A 26,037-nucleotide genomic window follows, 5' to 3' on the forward strand; every position below is an offset into this window, starting at 1 on the left:
CTTATATCATGGTTGTTATATTGAACGCATATGTTACTCTATTATTCCTTGAAATAATGCTCAAATTATGCAACAATGTACCTGTTGTTAACCCTCAAATTTTACTTTAATGTACGTACTAATCATTGTCAAATTTTCTTACAAAGTACCTGTTAACATTTTTTCAATTTTGCTAGAAATTACCTACTTAAAATTATCTATTAGATTAAGGACCTGCCCGAAACGCTTTGCGTGTTAGTGGCTTTACAAGAATGTAAAATCATCAATGCTATGTACTCTCATAAACCCAATGTACCTTCTTGTATATATATATATATATATATATATATATATATATATATATATATATATATATATATATATATATATATATATATATATATATATATATATATATATATATATATATATATGTATATAAAATATCCTCCATTCCTGGGCGGGCGAAGAGTTAGTCCTAAGAGGTACAGCAGTGCCACCCCGGTGCCAACTACACCAACGGCCCCTTTGTTTATCCACAGGTTTTGTAATTAAAGTTTCTAACCGCCCTCAATCGTCAGAGCACTACTATACATCAACTAATGCAAAGGGAAGTAGAAATAGCCTAAGCTACTCTATCCCTTTGAGATGTATTTTTTTCTTGTCTTAATGAACATACTTGAACTTGAACTAATGTACAAGTGGGTGAGTTAACGCATGACTCAATGTATCTATACTGAACTGAGGCTGCACTGTGTTATGGTCATATTAGGGAAGAGGTATGAGTTTTATCATTAGTGGATTAAGTAGACTTAACAAACTCATATCATTAAGCTAATGAGAGTTTGGAGCAAGTATATTATTGACATAATATAATCGCTACAAACCTAACGTGTATGAATGCACTCTGGCTCCCTGTCCCCCGACACAATGAATTATTAAAATTATAAAGCCATGGAACTGCTTACCCGCCTAAGCCGTAAATGCCAAAATACAGCTGAATTTCAAAATCCAGTTCGATAAAATCATCAGGACAAATGAGTGAATCTTTGACAAGCTGTCAGCTTCCTGCCATGGTCGAGACCACTATAGAGATAGTGGCCCTCAGGTAAATTCAGGTAAAATTTGACAACTGAGAATAAACACGTCCGTATCCCTTGATGATAGTGCAATTTGTTTTCATTATTCGATTTCACTAAATGTTAATAATATTTTATTAGGTTTTATATTATTATCACTTTGTATTGCTATTATGTGTCTGGTGTTCTGGTCAGTAAATTCTAACTTATTGAAAATGTAAATATGGTTAGGTTCGTTGTGTTGCTATTGTGGTGGTGGAGCTGGCGGTGGGTGTCGTGTTGCCTCCTTGTCTCGCACCTGCTAGTCTCAGTTATGGCGGAAGAGGCAGCTGATGTGGACATTTCTGACCTGGAGCCATTAGAGCCTTCCCTCAAAAACATAGTCGAACAGAATACGTTGAAATGGGTATTCGTTGGAGGCAAAGGTGGAGTGGGGAAAACCACAACGAGGTGAGACTGGCGGCCATTCATGTGCTAATAATATTTATTGTTTATAAACAATGTTAGGTTCACACCCTATATTCTATATGAGGGATTACAGAGCATAGATCAAGAGCTAGACAAAATTTATCCAATGTCCCCATCTTACAAGATGGTTAGTCATACATGGAATTAAGGGAAGAACACGAGATGGGAGCCTAGTCTACTAGCCTGCACTGGTAAACTTTGGGTAGAACATGAGTATGTCTTCCAATATCCATGAAATTAATAAAATAATTACAAAGCTCATAGTATCAAATCATTGTGAATCGATGCTGAAGGGTGTGTCCTGGCATTTGTTCATATAGTTTACAAATGGAGTAATCACTGTTGAAGGATTCATTACCTGCAGCCACCTTCCACATGTATCGATATTTCAGCCTAATTCTAGCAACTACAAATGCCGCACTTCTATATTGTATGTTTTGTTATGTCTGCATATATAGGTCTCTGTTCTAAATTTAATCTAGTTCCTTAAACTATTGCTTTCTGTCTTTTTAGTGTCGGCAATATCTTTCCTGTTAGCCATAGTTTCTCAAAATAGTGTCGGTCTCTTTCAATTTCAGGTTTATTAAAACAGTAAGCATGTTATTTTATTTATAAGATGTTCAAAGCATCACATTACAGGGTTGTTTGTAAAAACAAAAACAAAGTGTACTTATGGAGTTTCCAAAGTGAATGAAATAGTTGCCATGTGTATCAAACTTTTGTTTCAAATAAACTTATAAAATTTGAATTGCAATGAGCATAGGAGATGATGGTATCACATAATACCCAATGGGCTTGCAGACAACTAATCTTTGAGTATCAAATGATTGAAGATCATTTGACGCTCAAGGATGAGTTGTATCCTTAAAGAGCTAAGGATACAACTTTGTACGAATTGTATCCTTAACACTTTCGCACATTGGTGACAACATATTCGTCACCAATATTCTTACTGACTACGCTGGCGTGCCGCGCTCGGGAGTCACGAGAAAAAATATTTGTAAAAAATCCATTTATTATCCGATCAACTTGGGAATAGTTTACAAATGTTTGCCATGAAATTTTCGTTTTCTCTAATAGCCGAACAGCTTATTAAAGAGAACGGTGTGGCAGTGAATCATCGTGGTAAAACAATTGTATTATTGACATGACGAGTATAAGCGACGTAGTTTTTATATATGTTGCCGGTCGAACGCATCCTTATGTGACCTTTAATACTTATGTTCTTATAGAACATTCTATTGCGAACACATTGGAACAAAAATGAAATACATACATCGAAAAATAATGTTAGGACAGTGAATTGAATATACACTTTTCAAAGCGAGTTTCGCCGATATGCCGCCGCGGGTAACACTTCGGCCACTTCCCACACTGTTTTGGGTGGGCTACGACATTGAATCTATATTTATATGCATATGTCCGTGTAGAGAATTTTATTGCGATTTCAGTGATACCAAAATTAACGCTGTAGCACAACTGTGGGCTTCACAACCATTAAGAGAGTGGAAACATTTTGTTGTTGTTTGGCGCTCTCGGCAAGTGATCTGAATAGTTTTTTATTTGGTGTTGATGTGCTTTATGCTTTGGCGGCATTTTATAGGTATGTTCTTATAGATAATTCTATTGCGAACACAGTGATACCAAATTTAAAAATTTAAATACGTACGCCTACAATTAGTGTCAGGACAGTCAAAAGAGTATACACTTTTCGGTCTTACCGCTTAGGCGCGCGAAACGCCGATATAACATAGGGTATGATTTTTTTCAGAACGCCGATAGCGCGAAAGTGTTAACTCTTAAATCCAATATCCTTAAAGAGTTAGTAGCTTTTAACTCTTGAAGCCATTAACACTGGTTAGTGGCCTCAATTACTGAATCTTGGGTTAATGTAGCTAATTCCCATTCTGAAATGAGGAGAAGAGCTTAGAAAATAATTAGTGCATATGAATGTACTTCAAGCCAACATCTTTTATGATCCTCGTCCTCATCCCAGCAGGCAGCCAATGCTATTTTTTAACATTTACTCTTTAACCTTACCTTGAAGTGTTTCCGGGGCTTAGCGTCCCCGCGGTCCGGTCATCGACCAGGCCTCCTCGTTGCTGGACTGGTCAACCAGGCTGTTTGGTTTGGCTGCCCGCAACCTGACATATGAATCACAGCCTGGTTGATCAGGTATCCTTTGGAGGTGATTATTCAGTTCTCTCTTGAACACTGTGAGCAGTCGGCTAGTTATACCCCTTATGTGTAGTGGAAGCGTGTTGAACAGTCTCAGGCCTCTGATGTTGATAGAGTTCTCTCTCAGAGTATCTGTTGCACCTCTGCTTTTAACTGTAACACCCAATATCATTCTTGCTTACCATGTAGGGGTATAATTTTGTTTATTTAATTGAGACTTAGTTTATCCAAAATATTTAGTGAATATCTTTGTATATTAAAAATAGACATTGGAAAAATCACTGAAGAATGTAAGTGAAGATTAATGCTTGATTTTAGTTCTAATTTATTAATTAGTAATTCAAATAAACATCCTATTCTAAATATAAACCTAAAGGCAATCGAGAAAAGCTCTGATCAAATGATGTGTGCCTTTATTATTGTTGGGACTTTGGCAGTCACCTCCTATACCAGGTCACTCAGAAAATCACAGACAACCACCCACTCCTCTCTTTCTCCTCACAGACCCTTATTTTATTCTATCCCCTTGTCCCTTCATTCTGCCCATATACTGTATGGTCAGGAACATCACCGTTTCCTCTCTTCCTTTCCCCGCCCCTACCCAATATGAGGTCACCATCACTGAGCGGTGGACTACTAACACCTTCAAATGATCTCCATCATTGTGTTTGGCCTTCATGGTATTCATCAAAGCTGTTATAGCATGGGGCTGTTGGAGGACAAATAGTGTAAGGGGGAGTATCGTCTATAAAGGTTAGGCTAGGCCAAGCCCCCCAACAAACTTGTTACCTGGAATAACGTTTAAGAATTCTGATAAGATAGTCTGCAGTCTAGAGCAGAATTGCCTAACCCTAGTCAAGGAGCAGAGATGATAAAACTCCTGTTGATAACTTGCACTACAGCATTTATTAAATGAACTCCCAATTTACAATCGCAGTACTGTACCACATCTACTTTGTTACCTCTCTGACTGCACATATGCAGGAGACGAAATTCACATACTGTACCAGCAAACTAATGGTAAAGTCTACGATTCCTTAAGGGACTATACTTCACGTAAAAGATTATTGTATATGTATACCAAACACGTGCTCTTTGGCCAGTACCTAGATCTAGTTGCATGGATCTCCAGGTTATGACCAGGGGTAACACAGACAAGATTACACTCAGAACAGAAGTATAGCACTTTACAGGGGTGGTACTTAACATAGTAATAACCTAGAGTACTTTAGAGTAGGAGAGAAGGAAATAGGGTGCCACACCAGCATGTCCAGACCGCCAGAGGTTCAGCCAGCAAGAGGGGATAGATTGCCGTCACCATGCAACTGGTTGCCTGGCTTGATCAGCTGATCATACAGTAACCGCAGTAACTCTCTAATACAATATTTAATTTTCACCATTGGATTCTAAGTATAAATGTAACATCCAAGCTTTACTATACACTATACAAATATCATCACAGTGTAACTAACTAGCTAGGAGCATCAAGTGCTCTTACGCCTCCACAGCCTGCCATTTACAAGTTAAGAAGCTAGCCTGTGTATAATTCTACCGAACAATTAACATTATTTCTTAACCAAGCCCATCTAAAAAACTATAATTTAAACAACAATTCTCCTAACATATATTCTCACAACATTTAGGGCCTATCACAATAATAATTAACCTAACAAGGGTCCATCATATTATATAAATAAATGCCATACTTTCCTGGGTCCCATCTGCAACAATGGGGCCAGGGTCATAACTGAAGCCCACTATGCCTTACTGTTCACAAGTGTTCAGAGAGTTCAAAGTTCTCAATTGTTCACTTCTCATCTTGTTAGGTGTTTACAAGTGTTCACATTGGTGTTCTTTGTTTAACTCATTACAATACCGAACTATAAAATATTTTTAAAATATACATTTTTATGATTTTTAATAGCATTCTTCAACATTTGCAGCTGTAGTTTGGCAGTACAACTCTCGAAAGTCCGAGATTCTGTCCTCATCATATCTACAGATCCTGCACACAATATCTCTGATGCCTTTGACCAAAAGTTCTCAAAGGTTCCAACTAAAGTTAAAGGATTTGAAAATTTATATGCAATGGTAAGTTTTTTTTTTTGTCATTTGAAAACAAAGTAATTTGAAATTATATTGAATAATTTTTCTTAGTTATTAGGCACTTGGATATAGGCACTTTGTGATATGAATCTTTTAGTAAGAAAAAATATTTTGTTCTGATGAATCTTTCGGCATAATTTATTGTTTATTGATAAATACTGTATCATCGTTTCTCAGAATACTGTACAGTACTGTATTTCTGTAAGGACTTCATCAGTGGTTCCCTGTTGGTAGCTGCTCTGGAGAGCTACATATATATCAAATTGCATCAGGCCCTTGTGAGTCATTAAAATCCTACTAGAGACCAGACACAAACTTGGTCTCTTCACCAAGATGAAGGGAGCAGAGGATACTAGATCACTGAGAAAAATTGCTACTTGAAAAGTATTATGTGAGTTTACCCGAGGGCATTTGTCTTTCTAGTGGTGCTGATGAGGACAAGGAGCTGGTGGTTTGTCAAGGTTTCCCCATTTTTCCTGATGGTTTTATTGAGCTTGATCTTGAATTGCAACAGTGTTTTGGCATTTATGACTTTAGTGGGATGGCAGTTCCATGGATTTACAGTATAATCCTATGGGTGAAAAAATATCACTTGTTTTCTGTCCTACATTGTGGCTTGAGCTTAAAACCATTATTCCTTGTTTATGTTGCATCTGACCTTTTAACCACTGGACTGCGCCGGCCGAGAAAACTCGGTTTGTTGGAAATAGTGCGAACCGAGAAAACGCCTTTATAATGTTGACCAAACCACACACACACTAGAAAGAGAAGGGACGACGACGTTTCGGTCTGTCCTGGACTATTCTCAAGTCAATTGTCAATCAACTTGATTGGTCCAGGATGGACCGAAACATCGTCATCCCTTCACTTTCTAGTGTGTGGTTTGGTCAACGTATTTCAGTCACATTATTGTTACTTCTGGTCTGCACCTTTTTAATAATTCGTATAATTCAAAATACGCATGCAGTTGGTTGGGTATTAAGTTAACTCTTGGGACCTCCAGCGAGAGGCAGCAATCTTGGAAAAAATTCCCAGAATGCCCTGGGGCTGCTGGCTGGCTTAGTTCCAAGTGAGCAACCGTGGGTGGCACACGTGCCTCTGGCTCCCAAACACCTGTCTGACGCAGTGTTGAAAGATTGCTCTCTGTCAGTGAAATTCAGACCTTATTATTTGAAGAACATAAGGGTTATGATATTGATGAAGCTATGCACAATAAGGTCCTAACACAAGGGTCGGATACAAGTGATACAGCATGTATGAGGACGATACTGTGAGCGTATCCAGTAATAGCCGAGTGCCACCCGTGTCATCTCCAGTTTTTATAGATGATACTACAGATGAATTGTTTTCTGGATTGTGATGATACAAGTGGCACAGATGAACAGCGGCTTCCATGGTGGTGGTTATTACCAGTGATGGTGGTGGCAATAGGAGTATGGGTGAATTTGCGAGGGATGACTGTGATAATTTTGTAACACAAACCACAATTTGATGATTCTGATGTTCGTGTTACATCCACTTTCCCATATATAGGTGAAGATATGGAAAAAAATGCAGTGCAGTGAAAAGCTCCTTAAGCAGTGGAAAAAATGCTCAATGAGCCAAGTAAGAACAAAACAGTTGGCCCAGATGTCCCAGAAATGCCCAGGAACTTTCAGAATTTTCACCATGGGTTCTAAGAGAAGGTGCACCTGAGCTCAGCATTCCACTTCAACTCATTTTTCAGGCATCCCTGTATACAGAGTCCTAACAGATGTGTGGAAAAAGGCTTACATAGTTCCAATCTACAAAAGTGGCAGCAGGGAAGACCCCCTCAATTATAGACCTGTATCATTGACAAGTGTAATAGTCAAAATATTGGACAAAATAATTAAAACTAAATGGATAAGACAACTGGAGAAAAATAGCATAATAACAGACAGTATGGTTTTCGATCTGGAAGATCCTGTGTGACGAATTTACTTAGTTTCTATGATCGAGCTACAGAGATTTTACAGGAAAGAGATGGTTGGGTGTACTGCATCTATCTGGACCTGAAAAAGGCTTTCGACAAGGTCCACATAAAAGGTTGTTCTGGAAACTGGAACATATTGGAGGAGTGACAGGTAAGCTTCTAACATGGATGAAAAATTTTCTAGCTGACAGTGAAATGTTATTTTCTGTGGCCCATTGAAAGACTTGATTAACTTCAGATTGGAGGTTTGCTGTATCGTTTATATTTCTTAGTGTCATCTGCAAAGGATGATACAGTACTATAGTTTGTATCCATAACTATATCTGATATAAAGATGAGAGAAGTACCAAGAGCAAGCACAGTATCTTGGGAGACGGCTTTTCACAGTGGATGATCCAGATTTTACCATGTTGATTACTGTATCATACTGTGGGGTTCTGTTTGTTAAGAAGTTAAAGATCCATCTCCCTACTCTGCCAGTAATTCCTCGTGTGCATTTTGTGTGCAATAACGTCATACCTTGTGATTATCTTGTGATGTTTTCGGGACTTAGCGTTCTCGCGGCCCGGTCATCGCCCAGGCCTAAAGAATGAATCTTATTCATTCCCAGTTTGCCCACCTCTGCTGCTTGATAACTGGCAGAAGTTGCAGTTAGCTCCTCCTTGGGTTCTGACTTGGTTAGAACTAGACTGGGATATCAGGATGGCCTTCATCTCTCTGGGAAGTGCTGGGAATATCTTGGCTTTCTCATCAGAACTTGGGAGTGCCTTTAGGGTAGTTTGAACTTCACATGGTTTACCTGTGGGTTGTGTGTGACTAAAAGTGTTTACTGTTTTCCTGGTAGGAATCCTTTTGCTACTGCCTGGATTGAGCAGTGCAATCTTCAAATCCACCCAAATCAAATCCTTTGAATCCACCCCGTTTCACCTGGGGTGGATTCTGCATGGTCATTTTGCTTTCTGGGTTTTTCTGGATTTAGTCTCCTTCATGCCCTCTTGCTCTACCTGTTCCTGGCCTTGTCAGACTTTGGTGAGGGCTTTTTTTCCAAGGCCAACCACAATGGTTCATCTGTTGATCATTCTGGGCTCGACAGAATATTTACCAGTAAGTTATTTTGATCCTATAGGGGCAGCTTGGAATCTCTGCGGCACCAGTGCCAATATATCATCCTTCCTGACTTTAATGAATCTTTCCTCAAGACAGAATGAATTTGATTTAGGGAGCAGCTGAATTATCTGGCAAGAAAAGCACTATCCGTATACTAGTAGTTCAAAGCCTTACTTGTATCTTAGTTGTTATTGATATTTCTGTTTATTTCAGGAAATAGACCCAAATATAGGGTATGGAGAACTTCCTGATGAATATTTTGAAGGTGCAACAGATGCCATGCGCATGGGTCGGGATATTATGCAAGAAGTGCTGGGAGCCTTTCCTGGTATTGATGAAGCTATGAGTTATGCAGAAGTTATGAAGTATGTTTGCCTGGTCTTTAGTTAAATATGACTCACTTGATAATTATAAGCTCATTTATTTTATTTTTCTCTGGAATATAGTAAAGGTCTAATTTTATGGTAATTTTATGCATATATTTACCTTTATCATCTTAATCTTGTTAGAAAAATGTATGAATTCTCACTTAGTTACATTGTGGTAACTATAAAAAAATTTTGCTTATTTATTTTTTAAGCATTGTAAGGATAGTGTGACATCAAAACTTGACTGTTATTCCAGATCCCTTCTTTGACTGAAAAATTTATAACTTTGAGAAGCTTCATTATTATTATTTTTCCATTTCCATTTACTGTAGAAGTTCGCTAATCCAGACTATATGGGAAGGACCCCTTGCCAGTTTTCCGGATCAAAGGACATTTTACCACGGAAGTCCAAAAGCGAACATTTCCAAAAATGTTTGTTCCACAAACAGCATACAACTGTTGACTGTTTGGAAGGGGAGTCCCCCCTTCCATTATAACATCAGGAAGTGATGACTTTTTTGGGGTACTCTCCTATGTTTTGCCTGCACACCGCTAGGACCTGCTTGTGACTCGCTGCTTGTTTTTCTCACTAAAAACCTGTCTAGCGACACTTGGTTTTTCCCTACGTTGTAACACTTGGCTGAAGTGAGACATCACATTGTCATTAAAAAATTTAACTCAACGGCCTGCTACAGCTTAATTTGGGTGAGCATTTTCAACAAAAGTTTGCATTTCTTCCCATATTGTACACCATTTCTTAATTGTCGAGGAAGGGAAATACTCTACTGCCTCATCCTTCCCTGAAGAAATTTTCTCTGCTGTCTCTTGTAGCTGCTCCTTGTGAAGGGCTAGGAGTTCTCCGATGGTCAGTTCTTCGTTGTGTTCCTCCACCAACTTCTCCACATCAGCACCATCCATCTCCAAGCCCAATTGCCGGCCCAGAGAAACAATTTCCTCAACCAGAGGCACTTCAGGTTCAGGCTCAAACCCCTCAAAGTCTCGTTCTGCAACACAGTCAGGCCACAATTTTCTCCAGCCAGAGATCATGGTTCTTAGAGTCACTTCTTGCCAGGCTTTGTCTATGAGTTTTAAAGAACTACAAATGTTAAAATGTTTTTTCCAGAACTCTTAGAGGGTGAGGTTTGTGGCATCGGTCACTTTGACACATTTCTGGAAAAGTGCTCTGCTGTAAAGTTTCTTAAAATTGGAAATGATTTTCTGGTCCATAGGCTGAATTAGAGAAGTGGTGTTGGGAGGAAGGAACTGTACTGTAACAAAACTAAATTCTTCCAACAATGAATCCTCCAAGCCTGGAGGATGAGCAGGAGCATTGTCGAGGAGAAGCAGGGCCTTGAGTGGCAAACTGTTCTCCTGCAGATATTTTTCGATGGAAGGGCAAACCACTTCATTCACCCACTCGGTAAAAAAATGCCTTGTCACCTATGTCTTACTATTAGCCCTCCACATCACACATTTTGTTTTTCTGCACATTATATTTTTTGAAGACCCTTGGATTTTCGGAATGATACACAAGCAAGGGTTTAATTTTCAAATCGCCACTTGCATTACCGCACAGCACAAGAGTTGGCCTATCTTTCATAGGCTTGGGTCTGGGCAGTGACTTCTCCTCCTTCATAATGTATATCCTCTTCTGCAATTTTTTCCAGAATAGCCCTGTTTCGTCACAATTAAACACTTGTTGTGGTAGGTATCCCTTACTTTCAACAAAATTCTTCAACAAATCTTTCAACTGCTGGTTTATATGAGCTGGCACCCTCCCTATGCCTCACAACACTATGAATGCCACTTCTTTTTTTTAAAGTTCTCAAACCATCCCCTGCTCGCCTTAAATTCTTTCCTATCTGCATCACTTGTTCCAGGAGGTTTTCTTTATCAGATCTTCATGCACCATCCTTGCTTTTCACAAATGATAGCCTCTGAAATGCTATCACTTGCTAACTGCTTGTTGTTTATCCAAATTAATAATAACTTTTCTACATCCTCAAGTGTTTGTGTCCTTTGTTTCGTGATTGTTGTTATGCCTTTTGCCACTTTAGCGCGCATAGTGTCTTTTTCTTAGCAATTACAGTGGATATCGTTAACATGGATTTGTTGTACTGCCTAGCTAATTCAACAACCCTCATACCATTTTCATGTTTATGAATGATCTCTTATTTTCCCTCTATGGTCATCCTCACAATTGTTTTCTTAGGTTGAACTTTACCTACTGACTGACTTGGGACCCCATGGCATGATATATATAAGAACTGTTATGTTTAAAAAGCAAAAAAGCAGGCAAACAATGAAAGTGTTCACAAAGAATTCAAGCGGGATGGACTTGTAAACAAACTGAGAGTGCCTCGCCTTGCACCCCGCGCCCCCAGCACCACGTGCTCGTTCGACCCATACGCGTATGAACAGACATCGTCTTCTAGGTTAACTGTCGTACACCAATTCAAATTTTACGATGAATTTGACGTCAACCAAAAAATTTGTACTCTAGGGCAGTCATCAACCGAGGTTCCACTGTATTCAGGTATCATATATTTTATTTAGTGAGGATTTATTACCTGTCTCATTGTGCATGTAAATTACCAACATTGTTCTACTGAGCAGTTTCTAGATAACAGATTGAAGTGTTATCTTGGTCGAGCAGGTTGGTATGGGGAGGTAGCCTAAATTATTGGGATCGTCTCAAAGCTCTCTAAATGTACTCACTAGAAAGGAGACGAGAGAGATATAAAATAATATACCCATGGAAAATACTGGAGGGCCAGGTTCCAAATCTGCACAGTATAAAATAACAACATACTAGATATGGAAGAAAATGCAAAATAGAACCAGTGAAGAGCAGGGGGTGCCATAGTGGTGCATTGGGTTGATGACAGTTTACTCGTTTCCATGTTTTTCTTTGGGGGAGGTTTTAGCCTCCGTTTTAGTCTCAGGTTGCAATTTTCAACCAGTTGAGGTCTGTTTTGGGGCGCCTACTTTCCTGGGTGCCAACCTCAGTCGATGGCAGATATGAATATACTCCCACAGAGTGGATTTTTCATAAGACATTGCTCCCTTTGCCTCTCTGAGGGAACCATGTTCTGGTTAGTGATTCCCCAGTAGGCATGACAACTCCATATGACTGAAGCCTCAAACTAATATAGTTAATATCAGTCAAATAGCTCCAGGGAGCCTCCAGGAATCTCCCAGAAAATGGCATTTCATTACCTTCAATGCTGGTTTTTTTTCATATCCTCCAAAATATTTAAACTTAACAAATGCTAATACTTCTCCTTCCATCCCAAGTGTTACCTAAAGGGCTTATTTCTGCTCAGATTTTAGTTTTAAGGGGCCCTACTTGTATTTACAGCCTCTCATATGCTTTGCTTTGTGGTGATGTTGCTGCATATATCTGCACCACACAATATCTTCCACCAGATATACTTTGCTAATTTATTTTTGTTTCAGTCACTTTCCTGCCAAAGACTTCAACCATAATGCTTGAAAAACTAATGCCACTGTTGTAGCCAATGCCACTGAAAAATGTAGCCAATGAAAAACAATGCCACATTGAAGGTTGTAGTTGTTAATATTCTATGGAGTTAGTATTTCAAGAACTTTTCTGTTGGGCAGTAGGGAATTTGTCTTGATTGCCCATTGCAGCACTTCAGCGAGGAAGTAAGTGGGTTCTCTTCCTGCATTCACAATTCTTTTCTTATGCAAACTGTACTGCAAGTGTAAAGAGTTTCATCCATTTTCTCTATATCTACGTTTGGATTTGATAAATAGTTTCATAATTTTGTTTTTCGGTTTTCCATTCTTATGCTTTTTCTTTGATATTTGTTGACTTTATTTTTCCAATGAGGGAGTAAATTGAAGTTGATAATTTTTGTAAGTTGCAACATTGTATTAGATGCAGGATATTCTTTAAAGTGGCTATACTGTAGTTAACACCCACAACCAGAGGTGGTGTACTACTGGCTCTGGGGGATAATTGAATGAAAGATTATTGCATATTAATGTTTAGTACTGTACTATATTATTATTATCTTTCACTTAATTTAATTTGGGTTAGTTCAGGTACAGCCAAGACATTGGATAAACTGTTGTATACACATAATTCAAACCTAATTTCAGTTGCATCTTTTGTATTGTGAAGTAGAAATCATTTTCCAAAGTGTAACCTTTATTTTTACTATATTTTAGAAAATTTCCCATGACTATTGTTTCCCTTTGCAGGTCCTATCCACAAATCATAATTAGTAGTTGATGAAGATATCCTGCATTTACAAATTTGACTAATAATACTAATATGAATATACTGGAGATAAATTCCTCTCTATTAATGCATAAACAATAATTATTGCCACTTAACAAAAGACTATTTTTAACCTCTGTGCTGTGCGGCTTTTATTGTGACATTCTGGTGGTGCGCGGAAATTGAAATGTTGCCAAAAACAATTTCTTTGTAAATTGTTAAAATCCCTTCCTTGAACATGTACATATTAAAAAAATAGAAAAAACTACTTACTTTGGCTGTGGAGAAGATGCGATGTGATGTCACCAATACGTACGTGTTCTCTCGTGCAGGAAGCTCCAAGCGGCGATTATACAAGCGATTCAAAACTAGCGAGTTGCCACAAATAGATTTTCATTAATTTTTTAAATGCATTTTCAGTGCTTTCTAATTACTTTTTTATTGTATCTGATGCACATTTGTCATCATCATCCATGCTGTATCACTTGTATCCTACACTTGTGTTAAGTCTTTATCGTGTCTTGCTTCATCAATATCACTACCCTTATCATCTTCAAACCATAAGGTCTGAATTTCATCATCAGAGAGCGATCTTTTGACAATGCATCTGACAGGGGATTGGGAGTCAGAGGCGCAAGCGCCAGCGATGGCTGCTCACTCAGAACTGAACCAATCTGCAGCCCTGGGGCATGCTGGGAATTTGTTTCAAAATGGCTGCCACTCACTGGATGTCTCGGTCATCCATCCCGTTCCCAACCTACCGACCGCGCATTTTGAATCTTACGATATCTTAACATCGCTCCTGAGTTGGGTAGCACACTGCCATACCTGGTGTTATGTTGGGTGGCACAGTGCAATTGGTAATAGTGAAATAAATTGTCATGAAAAGTCATTGCATGTTTGATGAGGCACGCTTGTGATAAGCATTGTTTCTTATGAATTTGCAAAATGTTTTCTTTGGTATTACTCATGTGTTATTGCATTATATGTTCAAAATTTATCCTTGATTTTCAGGTTAGTGCAGGGTATGAACTTCAGTGTTGTAGTATTTGACACCGCCCCAACTGGTCATACGTTACGTCTGCTCTCATTTCCTCAAGTTATTGAGAAGTCCTTGGGCAAGCTTTTAAGGCTAAAGAACCAGATCAGTCCTTTTGTAAACCAGGTAGGCCAATGAATACAGAACTATGATCTAAGATTTTCACATTCCCAGATGCAACTGCAAAATACTCTATGCTTTAAACCAAGATTGGAACTTGCAGAAGTCCTTACAATATTGTCCTTGTATATTGTCCTTGGGAACACTTATGGACTGGTATTGAGTTTCATGAACTATATTTTGTTAAAAAGAAAGAAGGAACATATTTTATCATAAAAAAAATCATTTTCATAATGCAGGTGCTTTTTTTTCCTTCCTTGAAATGTAATACTGTACAAAATAAAAGTTTCTGTAATTATTTAGGAATATTTTGACACATGATGGAAATTTGGACCAAAACAGAGGTGATGGAGCAAAAGGGTTAAGCAAGATTAATAACTGTAGCAAAAGGCTATTATCAATGATAAACTGGGAAATGTAACAGTGAAAATTGTATTTAGAAAGTTTTGGAATGCGATGTTGCATGAAATAGGCATGTGTTAAAACTCAAAATCTTGTCATCTAATGTTTAACATGAGATTTCAGATGCAGATTTTGAATTAATAGTAGAACAAATCTTCAGGTTGCTGGACTTCTTGGTATGCAAGAATTTAATGCTGATGAAGTGTCGGGGAAGCTAGAGAGCATCCTTCCAGTCATACAGAAAGTCAACGAGCAGTTCAAAAATCCAGTATGTAAACAAAATTGCATTCAGTTTTTAGTTCTCATTAAGATAAACATTCTCAAGGCAACAGATCTTATAAAATGGAAGATAAAAGATATATAGTATAATATAATAGCTTCTATGAAGGAGTTGCTCCTTTGTTTTATTATGTAAAAAAACATCCCAATCTTATAATCTAATGTGTGTTTGCTCTGAAAAATTCATAAAACGCCTTAAAAATGTTATAAATGATTACATATATGTTTAGAACATTATAATTGGCAGTATATTAAAATTTAAATTTGTAGTGAGGATAGGCTGTTTTTCTGGGGGGAGCCCCGTCGGCTCCCCGGAGCTATCCAGGCTGAATGGATATGTATAACTTTCTGGCATCAGTCAATGCATGGAGTTCTTGCCTACCGGGGACCACGAGCCAGAACCTGGCCCCCTCTAGAGAGGCACGAGTAGCAATGGCCTATAGAGACCCCCTTTATGATTGGGAGCATTCTATGTCTGCCATCGACCGGGACAGGCACCCAGAAAGGTAGGCGCCCCAGAACAAACCCCTATTCTGGTAAACTATTGTGACCGAAGACCGAACAGGTGGACAGAACTCCCCAAACGAAAATTAGCCCTCATGACATCATCATATAGCCGCGCCGCCGTCTGCGCAACCCCCCCCCCCTCCTCCCCGGGAGGGGGAAGGGAGGAGCCCTTGATCCCACCGTCGGCGACCCAACCATTAGTTCTCAGGCTGATGGGATCTGGTGCGGTCATGCCTCTGGCTCCTATTTGCAGTTGCAGTTCTGTTCCTGGTGGTCTGAGCTGTCCCTTTCGGTGGTGTGTGGGCCAGGAGTATTATTCCACGGTGCTCGGGCTGCATGCGCCTAGGGTTATCTTCCCTAGGTGCCCTGTAAGTACTGCCCTTGGGGCTTAGGGCTACCTTCCCTGGGTCGCCTTGGGGTCTACCTCCGCTGTGCCGTGTACTGCTCAGTACTTGGCCGCCCTTGGGGTCAGCTGGGGTTTATTCTTGCCTTTGTTTGTCTCTGGGTAGGGGGTAGTTTTCGTTACTGGCAGGGGCGCGGGGTACTGCACAGCTAGTTTTCACCTATAACAGCGGCCGGCTCTGTTCCGCCTGGGTACGTTGTCCTCTTGCGGGGTTTTTCTTTTGTTTTTGTTTTTGCCTGGTGGGGGGGTCTGCCTGTTTATTCCCCATCGCTGTTCTTGGGGTTTGTCTCCTGATTGTCTACTTGGTGGTCCTCCCCGCTTGGCCCCCGTGATTGTACATGTCCCGGGGGTTCAGCTATAGCAGTTTGTTGGTAGTTTTGGGTGCTGGTTCGCAGTACCCTGCCTGGGCTTCCCTTAGCGTGTTATCAAGGCTAAGGGCCCTGGAAAACCCCATGGGGGCTACTTGGTCCGATGGATGTGACCCCTGAGTCCGCCCTCGCGTCCTGCGAGTTTGACGGTTGCTCTGTCCCCTTGTCTCGGGGGGACACTCACCGGTTTTGCCTCCGCCATGCTGCCTGTTGGGTCGGTGATTGTTTTGACCAAGAGTCGTGCGACATGTGTTGTCTGTACGTACTCCAGTTCACCCAGGCTACTGCGCCTGATATGCGGGTGAGGGCAGCTGAGGCGTTGCATGCTCGGTTTAGGTTGCTGCAACGCGCTAGGTTGGTTGCTGCCCCGGATGCCCCTAGACTGCCCCGTTTTGGTTATAGGAACCCGGACTTGGGGGTCGCTTCGGCTCTGGTTCCGTCCGCCCCTCCAAGTCCTTCCCCTTCTGTTGCTCGTTCGGTCCTCCCCCCTTGCTGCCGGCTCCTAAACGTCTGAGGGTTTCGGAGCCGGGGCAGGGTTTAGTCGGTTGTGAGACTCGGGCGGTCTTGGGGGTGTCCCCTTCTGGGGCAGGGGCGGAGGCATTCGAGCCTGGTTCTTCTGCCGAAGCTTCTGGGTCTAGCCAGTGGGCCCCCTTTGTTCCTGCTTTGTCGGCTGCTCCCACCTTTTCTTTGGGGGTGGGGGCTCAGGAGGACAGCTCGGCCAAGGGCCCTCTGGGTGAGGTTCCTGGGGTTGGGGAGGGGTTGGCTTGGGGGCCTTGGGCCCCTTTGGACCCCGCCTGGTTTTTTTTTTGCCCTCCGAGCGGGGCTTGGTGTTACAAGGAGAGGGGTTCTCTTTCCCTCCCTCCGCATACGAATTGGATTTGGTGTCCACCCCTCCCCAAGTTCGGTTCCGTGATCCCGAGGGTTCTTCGGTTCCGTCTTTCTAGAGGTTTCCCGCTTCCCATGTTTCGGCTTCGGAGGTGCGGGAGGCCTTGACGGCTTACCTCTTGCGTGACCCGAATTATGCCTTCCTGATGGATCCTCGTTCCTTCGTGTACGGATCCCCAAGTTCATGCTGGTTTCGTTATGAGGTTCCGGAGTCGTCCTGGTTGGCAGACTGTCCTCTCTTTTCATTGGAGGCTTGGCACACGTTCTGTCGGTCCCGTGCGCTTGAGTGGCGAGAAGTTTCCTTGGCGTTGCAGGTTTTCCTGGGGGGCGCTTTCGAGCATCTGAATGCTTGTTTGTTCGCCCCTGCCCTTCCGCGGGATGTTGGTGTCATGCAGCTTCACGTGCAGGTTCCTTCCCTCTCGGCTGCCTTGATTGCGGAGGATTTGCGGAATCGTGGCCTGCTTGCTTCGGCTCTGCGTTTCTTTTCCCTCCTGGAGCTATCCTCGGATTGGCTTGAATTGGATGTGGGAGCACTTGGGGACGCTGCTGGGTCTGGTGCACTGTCCTCGGCTGTGTGGGCGTCGTCTGCTTTGTTGAAGCTCTTCGCGCCCATCCTGTGTGATGCGGTTTCGCGGTTCTATGCTTCTCGCCTCGCGTGTCGTCAGGCGGTGCTAGCTTCCTCCTTGGAGTCTGCCTGGGCCCTGGCTCTTCGTTTATCCTCGCCCTTTTGTCCGTTGCTGTTTGCGGAGTCTGCAGTGGGGCAGTATCTGCAGGCAGCCTCGGTTAGTTGTTGGCCTATGTCGGAGTTGTTGTTGCTCCGGGGGCTCGTGGGGGGCCTTCCCGGAAGGGTCGTGCCAGGGCTCGGGGGTCTTTTCGTCGGGGTAGGCCTTTGGTGCCAGATTCGGGGCTGGCGGCGCCTTCGGTTCTGGCTGTTGCTGGACAGAGTGGGCTCCGTCCTGTTCGCCGCCTTGGTTCTCGCAAGGTGCATCGGCCCTTTCGCGGTTCGCCCCATTGACGGGGCAATGGGGGCGCGGCTCACCCGGTTTGCCCACACCTGGTCCCACGATTCATGGGCTTTTCGGGTCGTTTCACGCGGCCTGTGGTGGCGTTGGGTGGCTCTTCCTCCCTCGGGGGGTTCGGGGCTTGCGGGGCAGGCCTCTTCTCCTGCGCTCTGTCAGGTCATCTCGGAGTGGGTTCGCTTGGGCGTAGTCGAAACGACGTCGTCCCTCAGGTGAGTTTCCCGCCTGTTTCCGGTTCTGAAACAGGACTGCGCGGACCTCCGGTTCATTCTGGACTTGTCCCGTCTGAACCCGTGGGTGTTGTGCCCCTCCTTTCGGATGACTACGCTGTCCCAGGTCTGTCTTCTCTTGGAGAGGGGCGCTTGGATGGTGTCCCTGGATCTCAAGGACGCGTATTGGCACGTCCCGGTTCATCCGGAGATCAGGGACTGGCTCGGTTTTGTTGTGGGGCGTCAAGGTTACCGCTTTGTTGTCTTCCCTTTGGGTTGAATCTGGCGCCACGCATTTTCACACGCCTCACTCGGGTCGTGGTGACCCGCCTGCGTCTGCTAGGTGTTCGGGTGCTGGCCTATCTCGACGACTGGCTGGTTTGGGCTCCCAGCCGGTCCGCGTGTCTGCTCGCCAGGGATTTGGTTCTTTCCCAGCTCGCCAGGTTCGGGTTCTTGGTGAACTGGCGGAAGTCCCATCTGGTTCCCTCTCAGGTTTGGTCTTGGCTGGGTCTGGTTTGGAACGCTCGGACTGCTTCCTTGTCTCTTCCTCCGGCGGCTCTCTTGCGCCTGCGGTCCCGCCTTCGCCCGTTTCTGAGGGGTTCCCGGGTCACAAGGTGGTTGCTCGAGAGTTTGTGCGGGAGCCTGAACTTTGCCATGATGGTCTACCCGCCGGGTCGGGTGTGGCTTCGTCGGCTGTTCTGGTTCCTTCGGGGCCGGCCCTTCCGCCTCTCTCGCGATCGTTGGGTTCGACCTCCAGGGGCTTTGCGTCGGTTGCTGCGTCGCTGGCTTCCTCTTCAGGTTTTTCGGGGTTCGGTGCCTTGGCGCCTTCCTGTGCCCTCGCTCGATGTGTACACGGACGCGTCGTCTCTTGGCTGGGGTTTTGTGACCAGTGCTCACCAGGCCGGCCAGGGACGGTGGGTTCCGTCTTTCCGTCGGGCTCACAGCACAGTGCGGGAATTCACGGCAGTGTGGATGTCGCTCAGGAGGATTCGAGTCGCTCGCGGATCGACGATCCGGCTCCATTCTGACTGCACTCCGGTGGTTCATTGTTTGAACCGAGGGGGTTCGATGCGATCCTTGGCTCTTTGGGGCTGGTCGCTTTGGGTTACTCGTCTGCTGAGTTCTCGGGGTTTGGCTCTCCTGGCGGTTCATGTCCGGGGGGTGTCCAACGTCCTGGCGGACGGCCTGTCCCAGTTTCGTCCCCTGTCCTCGGAGTGGACGATCAATGCCGACTCCTTCCGTTGGTTGTGCTGGATGTTCGGGACTCCGGACGTGGATCTCTTCGCGTCGGCGTGGTCAAGGCGTCTTCCCGTTTATGTGGCGCCCTTTCCCGACTGCGAAGCCGTCGGGATCGACGCCTTCCGGCTGGACTGGGCGAGGTGGGATTACCTGTACCTCTTTCCCCCGGTTCCGCTGTTGCTCCAGGTCCTGACTCGCTTGGAGACTTACCAGGGTCGTGTGGTCCTTCTGGCCCCTTGGTGGCCGGCCCAGCCTTGGTTTCAGGCACTGCTTGCTCGGTGTCCGTACCCGAGGGTCTTCCCGTGGCTCCTCTTTCAGCAGATCTGTCAGGCCCTGTACGAGGCTGGTTCCATCTTCTCCTCGAGTCTTCGTGTCTGGTGTTTTTGACTCGGGTTTATCATTCGTTGTATGGTGCGCAGGTGGCTTCGTTGTTGGTCTCCCACCTGGGTGCTTCTTCTCAGCGGCAGTATGAGGTTTCCTGGCGGTCCTTCTGGTTTTTCCTATCACTGTGTCGGTGTTCTTCGGTCTCTGATAGGGTTGTTCTGTCCTTTCTCTCTTGGCTGTTTCAGGACCGTCATCTTATGCCGAATACTGTTGCTTCGTATCGTGCGGCGTTGGCGGAGCCGCTTCAGCTTGCTTTCGGAGTTGATGTTACAGTACTTCTGCCCCGTTTCGCAAGTTATCCTGGGCGTGGTTTCACCTCCGGCCTGCTCATGCGCCGTCTGAGCCGTCTTGGTCTTTGGACTGTGTGCTCTCGTTTCTATCTCTGCCCCGGTTTGTGGTGGCCCCTTCCGTTCGGGATTGTTTTTCCAAGGCTCTTTTCCTGTTGGCATTAGCCTCGGGGGGTCGGGTTGGCGAGCTTCATGCTCTCCTCCGGCGCCGGGGTTTCTGCTCTTTCGGTCCTGGTGGTCGTTTTGTTCGTTTGCTGCCGTCTCCCTCTTTTCTGGCGAAGAATGAGTCGGCTGCGTTCCGGAGGGGGCCGTGGGTTGTTGATGCTTGGTTGGTCTGGCCGGGGGTGCATCATGTGTTGTGTCCGGTTGCGGCTCTCCGCCGTTATTTGCACGCCACGGCTTCTGTTGCTGGGGATGTGCTCTGGGTTGATCCGGTTTCCCCTCTTCCCTGTTCCCGGGCTCGGGTCTCTCAGGTTGTTCGCAGGGTTATTAAGTGTAGCCAGCCTGCGGTTTTTCCCCGGGCCCACGACATTCGTAAATTTGCTGCTTTGGCGGCTGTCTTTGGCAACATGTCTTGGGTGGACATTCGGGCCCGGGGTTTTTGGAGATCGAACAGGGTCCTGGCCGCTCGCTACCTGGTGAATGTTCCTGGGCCTCGTCAGGCCTGCGTTGCTTTGGGTCGACGGTTGCAGCCAGTTGTCTCGCCTTCGCGTTGAGGAGTGAGGACTGACCGCCGCCCGGGTAAGTCCCTGTTTTTTCCTTATCTTTGGGTAGTTAGCTCCGGAGAGCCGACGGGGCTCCCCCCAGAAATCCAGCATTGAATGTAATGAAACGGCATTTTCTGGGTGAGTCCCGGAGGCTCCCCGACATCCATCCCTCCCTCCGGTCGGCGGTGTTTTTCGCGTTTTTGACATCCAGCTTAAGAACTAATGGTTGGGTCGCCGACGGTGGGGTCTGGGGCTCCCCCCTTCCCCCTCCCAGGGAGGAGGGGGGTTGCGCAGAAGGCGGCGCGGCGATATGATGAAGTCATGAGGGCTAATTTTCGTTTGGGAAGTTCTGTCCACCTGTTCGGTCTTCGGTCGCAATAGTTTACCAGAATAGGGGTTTGTTTTAGGGCGCCTACCTTTCTGGGTGCCTGTCCCGATCAATGGCAGACATAGAATGCTCCCAATCATAAAGGGGGTCTCTATAGGCCATTGCTACTCGTGCCTCTCTAGAGGGGGCCAGGTTCTGGCTCGTGGTCTCCGGTAGGCAAGAACTCCATGCATTGACTGATGCCAGAAAGTTATACATATCCATTCAGCCTGGATAGCTCCGGGAAGCCTCCGGGACTCACCCAGAAAATGACGTTTCATTACATTCAACGCTGGATTTATTGACAGTTTGGTCAGTGTTTCTGTGGGAAGCCCTCCGGCTCCCTGGAGCTATCGGGCTAATATGCGATACAATAGACCAGGGCATTAGTCAATGGAGTTCAGCCTATTGGGGACCACGAGCCAGAACCTGGACCCCCTCGGAGAAGCACAGGGAGCAATGGCCCCTGGAAAACCTCCCTGTGTTTTTTTTTTTTATTATTATTATTGTCTGCCATTGACTAGGGTTAGGCACCCAGAAAGGTAGGCATAACAAAATAGACCCCACATGGTAAGAAAATTTCAACCAAAAACCAAAGAGGCAGAACTCCCTCAAATCCCAAGGAAACAAGTAACAAGCAAACATCACACCTCGCTGCTGCGCCACCCATCCACACAGCCCTCCCCGGGAGGGGGAGGGGGAAACCCTGGAACCCCCGCGCCGGCTATCCACCAACTCCAGTTCATTAGCTAATGCGATCCGGGGCAGTTGTCAACTCTGGGCCTCAGTTTCCTGGGAGTGTTGTGCCTTAGTGGTATCCTCTGCTGTTCGCGTTGTGCTGGCCAAGTGTACTTAAGTGTACCGGGGCTGCATGCTCTTAGGGCCTTCCTTAACTTCCCTGTGAGTACTACCCTTGAGTGTCGGGGTTCTCTTCCTGGATTCTTTTGGGACGCTATTTCCATAGGGGGTTTTTTGCTACTCGGCACACCCCGCCCTTAGGGCTAGATGGGGTTTCTTGGCCCTTATTTGGCCTTGGGTAGGAAATGGTATTGTTGCTGGTTGGGGCATCTAGGTATTATGCAGCCAGCTTACCTATGAAGCAGCTGGTTCCTGTTTCCTTTGGAAACATTGTACTTTTGTGGGGGTTTTCTTTTACTTTTTGTTTTGTTTGTCTGGTGGGGGTATGCCTTCAGTGTTACTATAGGACCACTTATATTATTTTGGTGGCCCTCCGCTAGGCCCCCATGCACGTGCGTGCAGGGGCCGGAGGGGAGGGGGCCTTCATGTCAAGATTTCTAAGTTGCCTGTAACTCTATTTTCTGTTGACCACAATGCTCAGGTCTACTTTGAGGAAGATCTCGGTTTGTATTCAACTCTGGAAATTTTTGCTATTCAATTACAGTAGGAGCTTGTTTCTTCTTTAAGAATTCCAATCTGTCATTGTTGGATGAGGCAACTACTCCCAATTATCTTCCCAAATTGACTACTCCAGATCTGCTGGATACAGTAGATCAAAATCATCTCGAGATAACTTCAAGATGTTCTGAAACTGATTATACTGAATCCATCTGCACTTTATACACACAGGTTTTGTGTTTTGCTTGTAATTTTTTTCTTTCAAAATTATTTATTTTATCTTCTTTTTTCAGGACCAGACAACATTTGTGTGTGTTTGCATTGCTGAGTTTTTATCTCTGTATGAAACAGAGCGGCTGGTTCAGGAACTAACCCGATATGGCATTGACACACACAATATAGTGGTCAACCAACTCCTGTTTCAAAAACCTGGTGAGCATTCCTGCTCCATGTGCTCTGCTCGATGCCGTATTCAAGCCAAATATCTAGACCAGGTGAGAGCTTATTAAGACGTGACAAAAAGATAGATTGTTCCATCATTAGAGGGCAAAATTGACATTTGTAGAATTTAAAAACGGCAATATTAAAAAAAATTACCCTGTGTGACTATTCATGAATATGTTTAGTATGGTAGGTAAGTGACCAATATAATAAAAATCAGGAAAATTCTCAAAGAATAAATGATACGAGGATAATGACTGTTAACCTGCTGGTGCTGCTGTAGCAAGGTATCTCGTGAAAGGCAAGCATGATAGTGTGTGTCAAACTTCTATCACATGAGTAAAAGTAAATAGATTACTGATGAGGGTCAGATATTTAAGAAATATAAAAAATAATTATGTATATATATAATATATAATTTTATGTTCATAGCCAGACAATATATGAATATGATTGACTGAACAAATCCACAAGGGGCCATGATGTTGATGAACCCTCATCACGGCCCTTGTGGATTTGTTCATTTGATGTATCACACTATTGTGATTTCTGTATGTAATGATTGACTCTCATTATGTATATATTATAGCTAGAATAGAGTTAAATCACTTAATTTTATAATTATCTAGTAATTATTTAAGTGTAGTTACAGGATGAGTGCTATGCTCGTGGTGTCCCATCTTCCCAGCACTCTTTGTCATATAACACTTTGAAAGTACTGACGGTTTTGGCCTCTACCACCTTCTCTCCTAATTATACTTGGGTGTGTATGTGTATAATACGTAGATTCAAGCTCAGGATATAAAGGTGCCAAAAAATATTAGAAAGTTTTCTTTTGCAAACAGAATGGTAGACGGTTGGGACAAGTTAAGTGAGAAGGTTTGTGGAGGCCAAAACCGTTAGTAGTTTCAAAGTGTTATGTAACAAAGAATACTGGAAAGACGGGTCTCCATGAGTGTAACTCTTATCCTGTAACTGCACTTGGGTAATTACACAGGCCTACTGTTCCCAACAGTGGGAATTATTATTGTTATTATTATTGATAAAATCAGCTGGAGCTCTTAGGTGATTCAAACCTGCAACCAATGGACAGCCTGCTGCCACCTCTACCACTGTACCATCCTTACCTGACCAAGTTATTCAACCGATTCTGCTGAATCGACAGGTCTGGAGGCTTCTCCTGAAGCGATTCTAGTTTTTGTATAACCCCCAGGCACCTGGATGTGGGTAAAGTAGGTCAACACTATGCACCAACATCATTTACACAGATAAATCACAGTAAAGTGATACAGATCAATGAGAAAATCAACTGGAGCTCTTAGGTGACTCGCACCTATGACCAACAGACAACCAGCCACCACCTCTACCATTGTATCACCCACCCTGATTTCTGTGTAATTGATGTTGGGTCATACTGTGTTGACCTACTATACCCACACCCGGGTGCCTGGGGGCTATGTGTAAAACTTGGAATGCCTTCAGGAGAGACCTCCAGACATCCTGTCGATTCAGTAGACTCTCAGGTTGTATAACTGAAGCAGGTCAGGATGGTACAGTGGTAGATGTGGTTGCTGGCAGTTCAATCCTTTGGTAGTGGGGTTCGAGTCGCCTATGAGCTCCAGTTGATTTTCTCACTGAGATAGATCACGATAGTGTGATTTCTGTGTAATTGTTATTATTATGATATGCAAAGCTGCAAACACTTTGTACAAGCTGGAAGATATTAATGAAGAAGAGGAATATATTGCAAGAACTTTGAGAGGAATCAATGCATCAGGTACCTGATAGCTAGGAATCAAGATCCAAGGGTGAAATTTTTCATGTCATAAGCACAGCTAGGTGAATACACACATGTGTACATACACTCACATGTACATACACATACACAAAGAAAGATGGGCGACCACCACATAGTTCTTGTGCTGTAACTACATTTAGTGAGGGATTAAATGTGGAAAACATGAGGACTGCTCATCATGACCAAACAAGTGAGAAAGTGCAAGAGAAATGCAACAAGGAATGTCTACATTACCTTCCCGATTGCGATATGTCTGTGACGAGCCTCTAAAGTTATCCAGCTTGCTGTTATGAGAAACTAGTTAATGTGAAAGTAAATGGTACTCTATTGCTAAATTTAGTTGAAAGCTTCATATGTGCAATTTTCATTCCAGATCGCTGATTTGTATGAGGATTTCCATGTGATAAAACTCCCACTCCTTGAACACGAAGTCCGTGGTGTGGATCAAGTAAAGGCTTTCTCAGAAACTCTAATAAAACCATACATACCATAAACATACCAGTTTGTGGAACATCAGAGTTACTGTTGCCTTGCTCAGGATCAAGGAGTTATTTTTATGATATAATTTGTGCAGAAGTGTTTATGTATGAAATTTGGAATTGATACAAAGCTATATCAAGGGATGGTGAATTTTTATATTTTGTTCAATGGAAGTCCTGTGTATTACACATATTACAATACTATTATAATGTATTATAATAGTAATGTATTATACATATAATATAATATTATTAACAAA

The 26,037-nt window shown here is 43.7% G+C and overlaps 1 protein-coding gene across 1 annotated transcript; it reads left to right on the forward strand.

The window, feature by feature from the left end:
* The first annotated feature begins 1,294 nt into the window (after window positions 1-1,294).
* LOC123773117 (ATPase ASNA1 homolog) lies at window positions 1,295-26,037 on the forward strand. The gene is made up of 7 exons (XM_045766612.2): window positions 1,295-1,508; window positions 5,648-5,795; window positions 9,085-9,236; window positions 14,503-14,653; window positions 15,210-15,317; window positions 23,353-23,553; window positions 25,672-26,037. Exons 1-7 carry the CDS (start codon window positions 1,372-1,374, stop codon window positions 25,789-25,791), a joined length of 1,017 nt encoding a protein of 338 aa, XP_045622568.1. The 5' UTR covers window positions 1,295-1,371; the 3' UTR covers window positions 25,792-26,037.

This window comes from Procambarus clarkii, chromosome 81 (genome assembly GCF_040958095.1).
Source record: "Procambarus clarkii isolate CNS0578487 chromosome 81, FALCON_Pclarkii_2.0, whole genome shotgun sequence".
Classification (NCBI taxonomy): domain Eukaryota; kingdom Metazoa; phylum Arthropoda; class Malacostraca; order Decapoda; family Cambaridae; genus Procambarus; species Procambarus clarkii.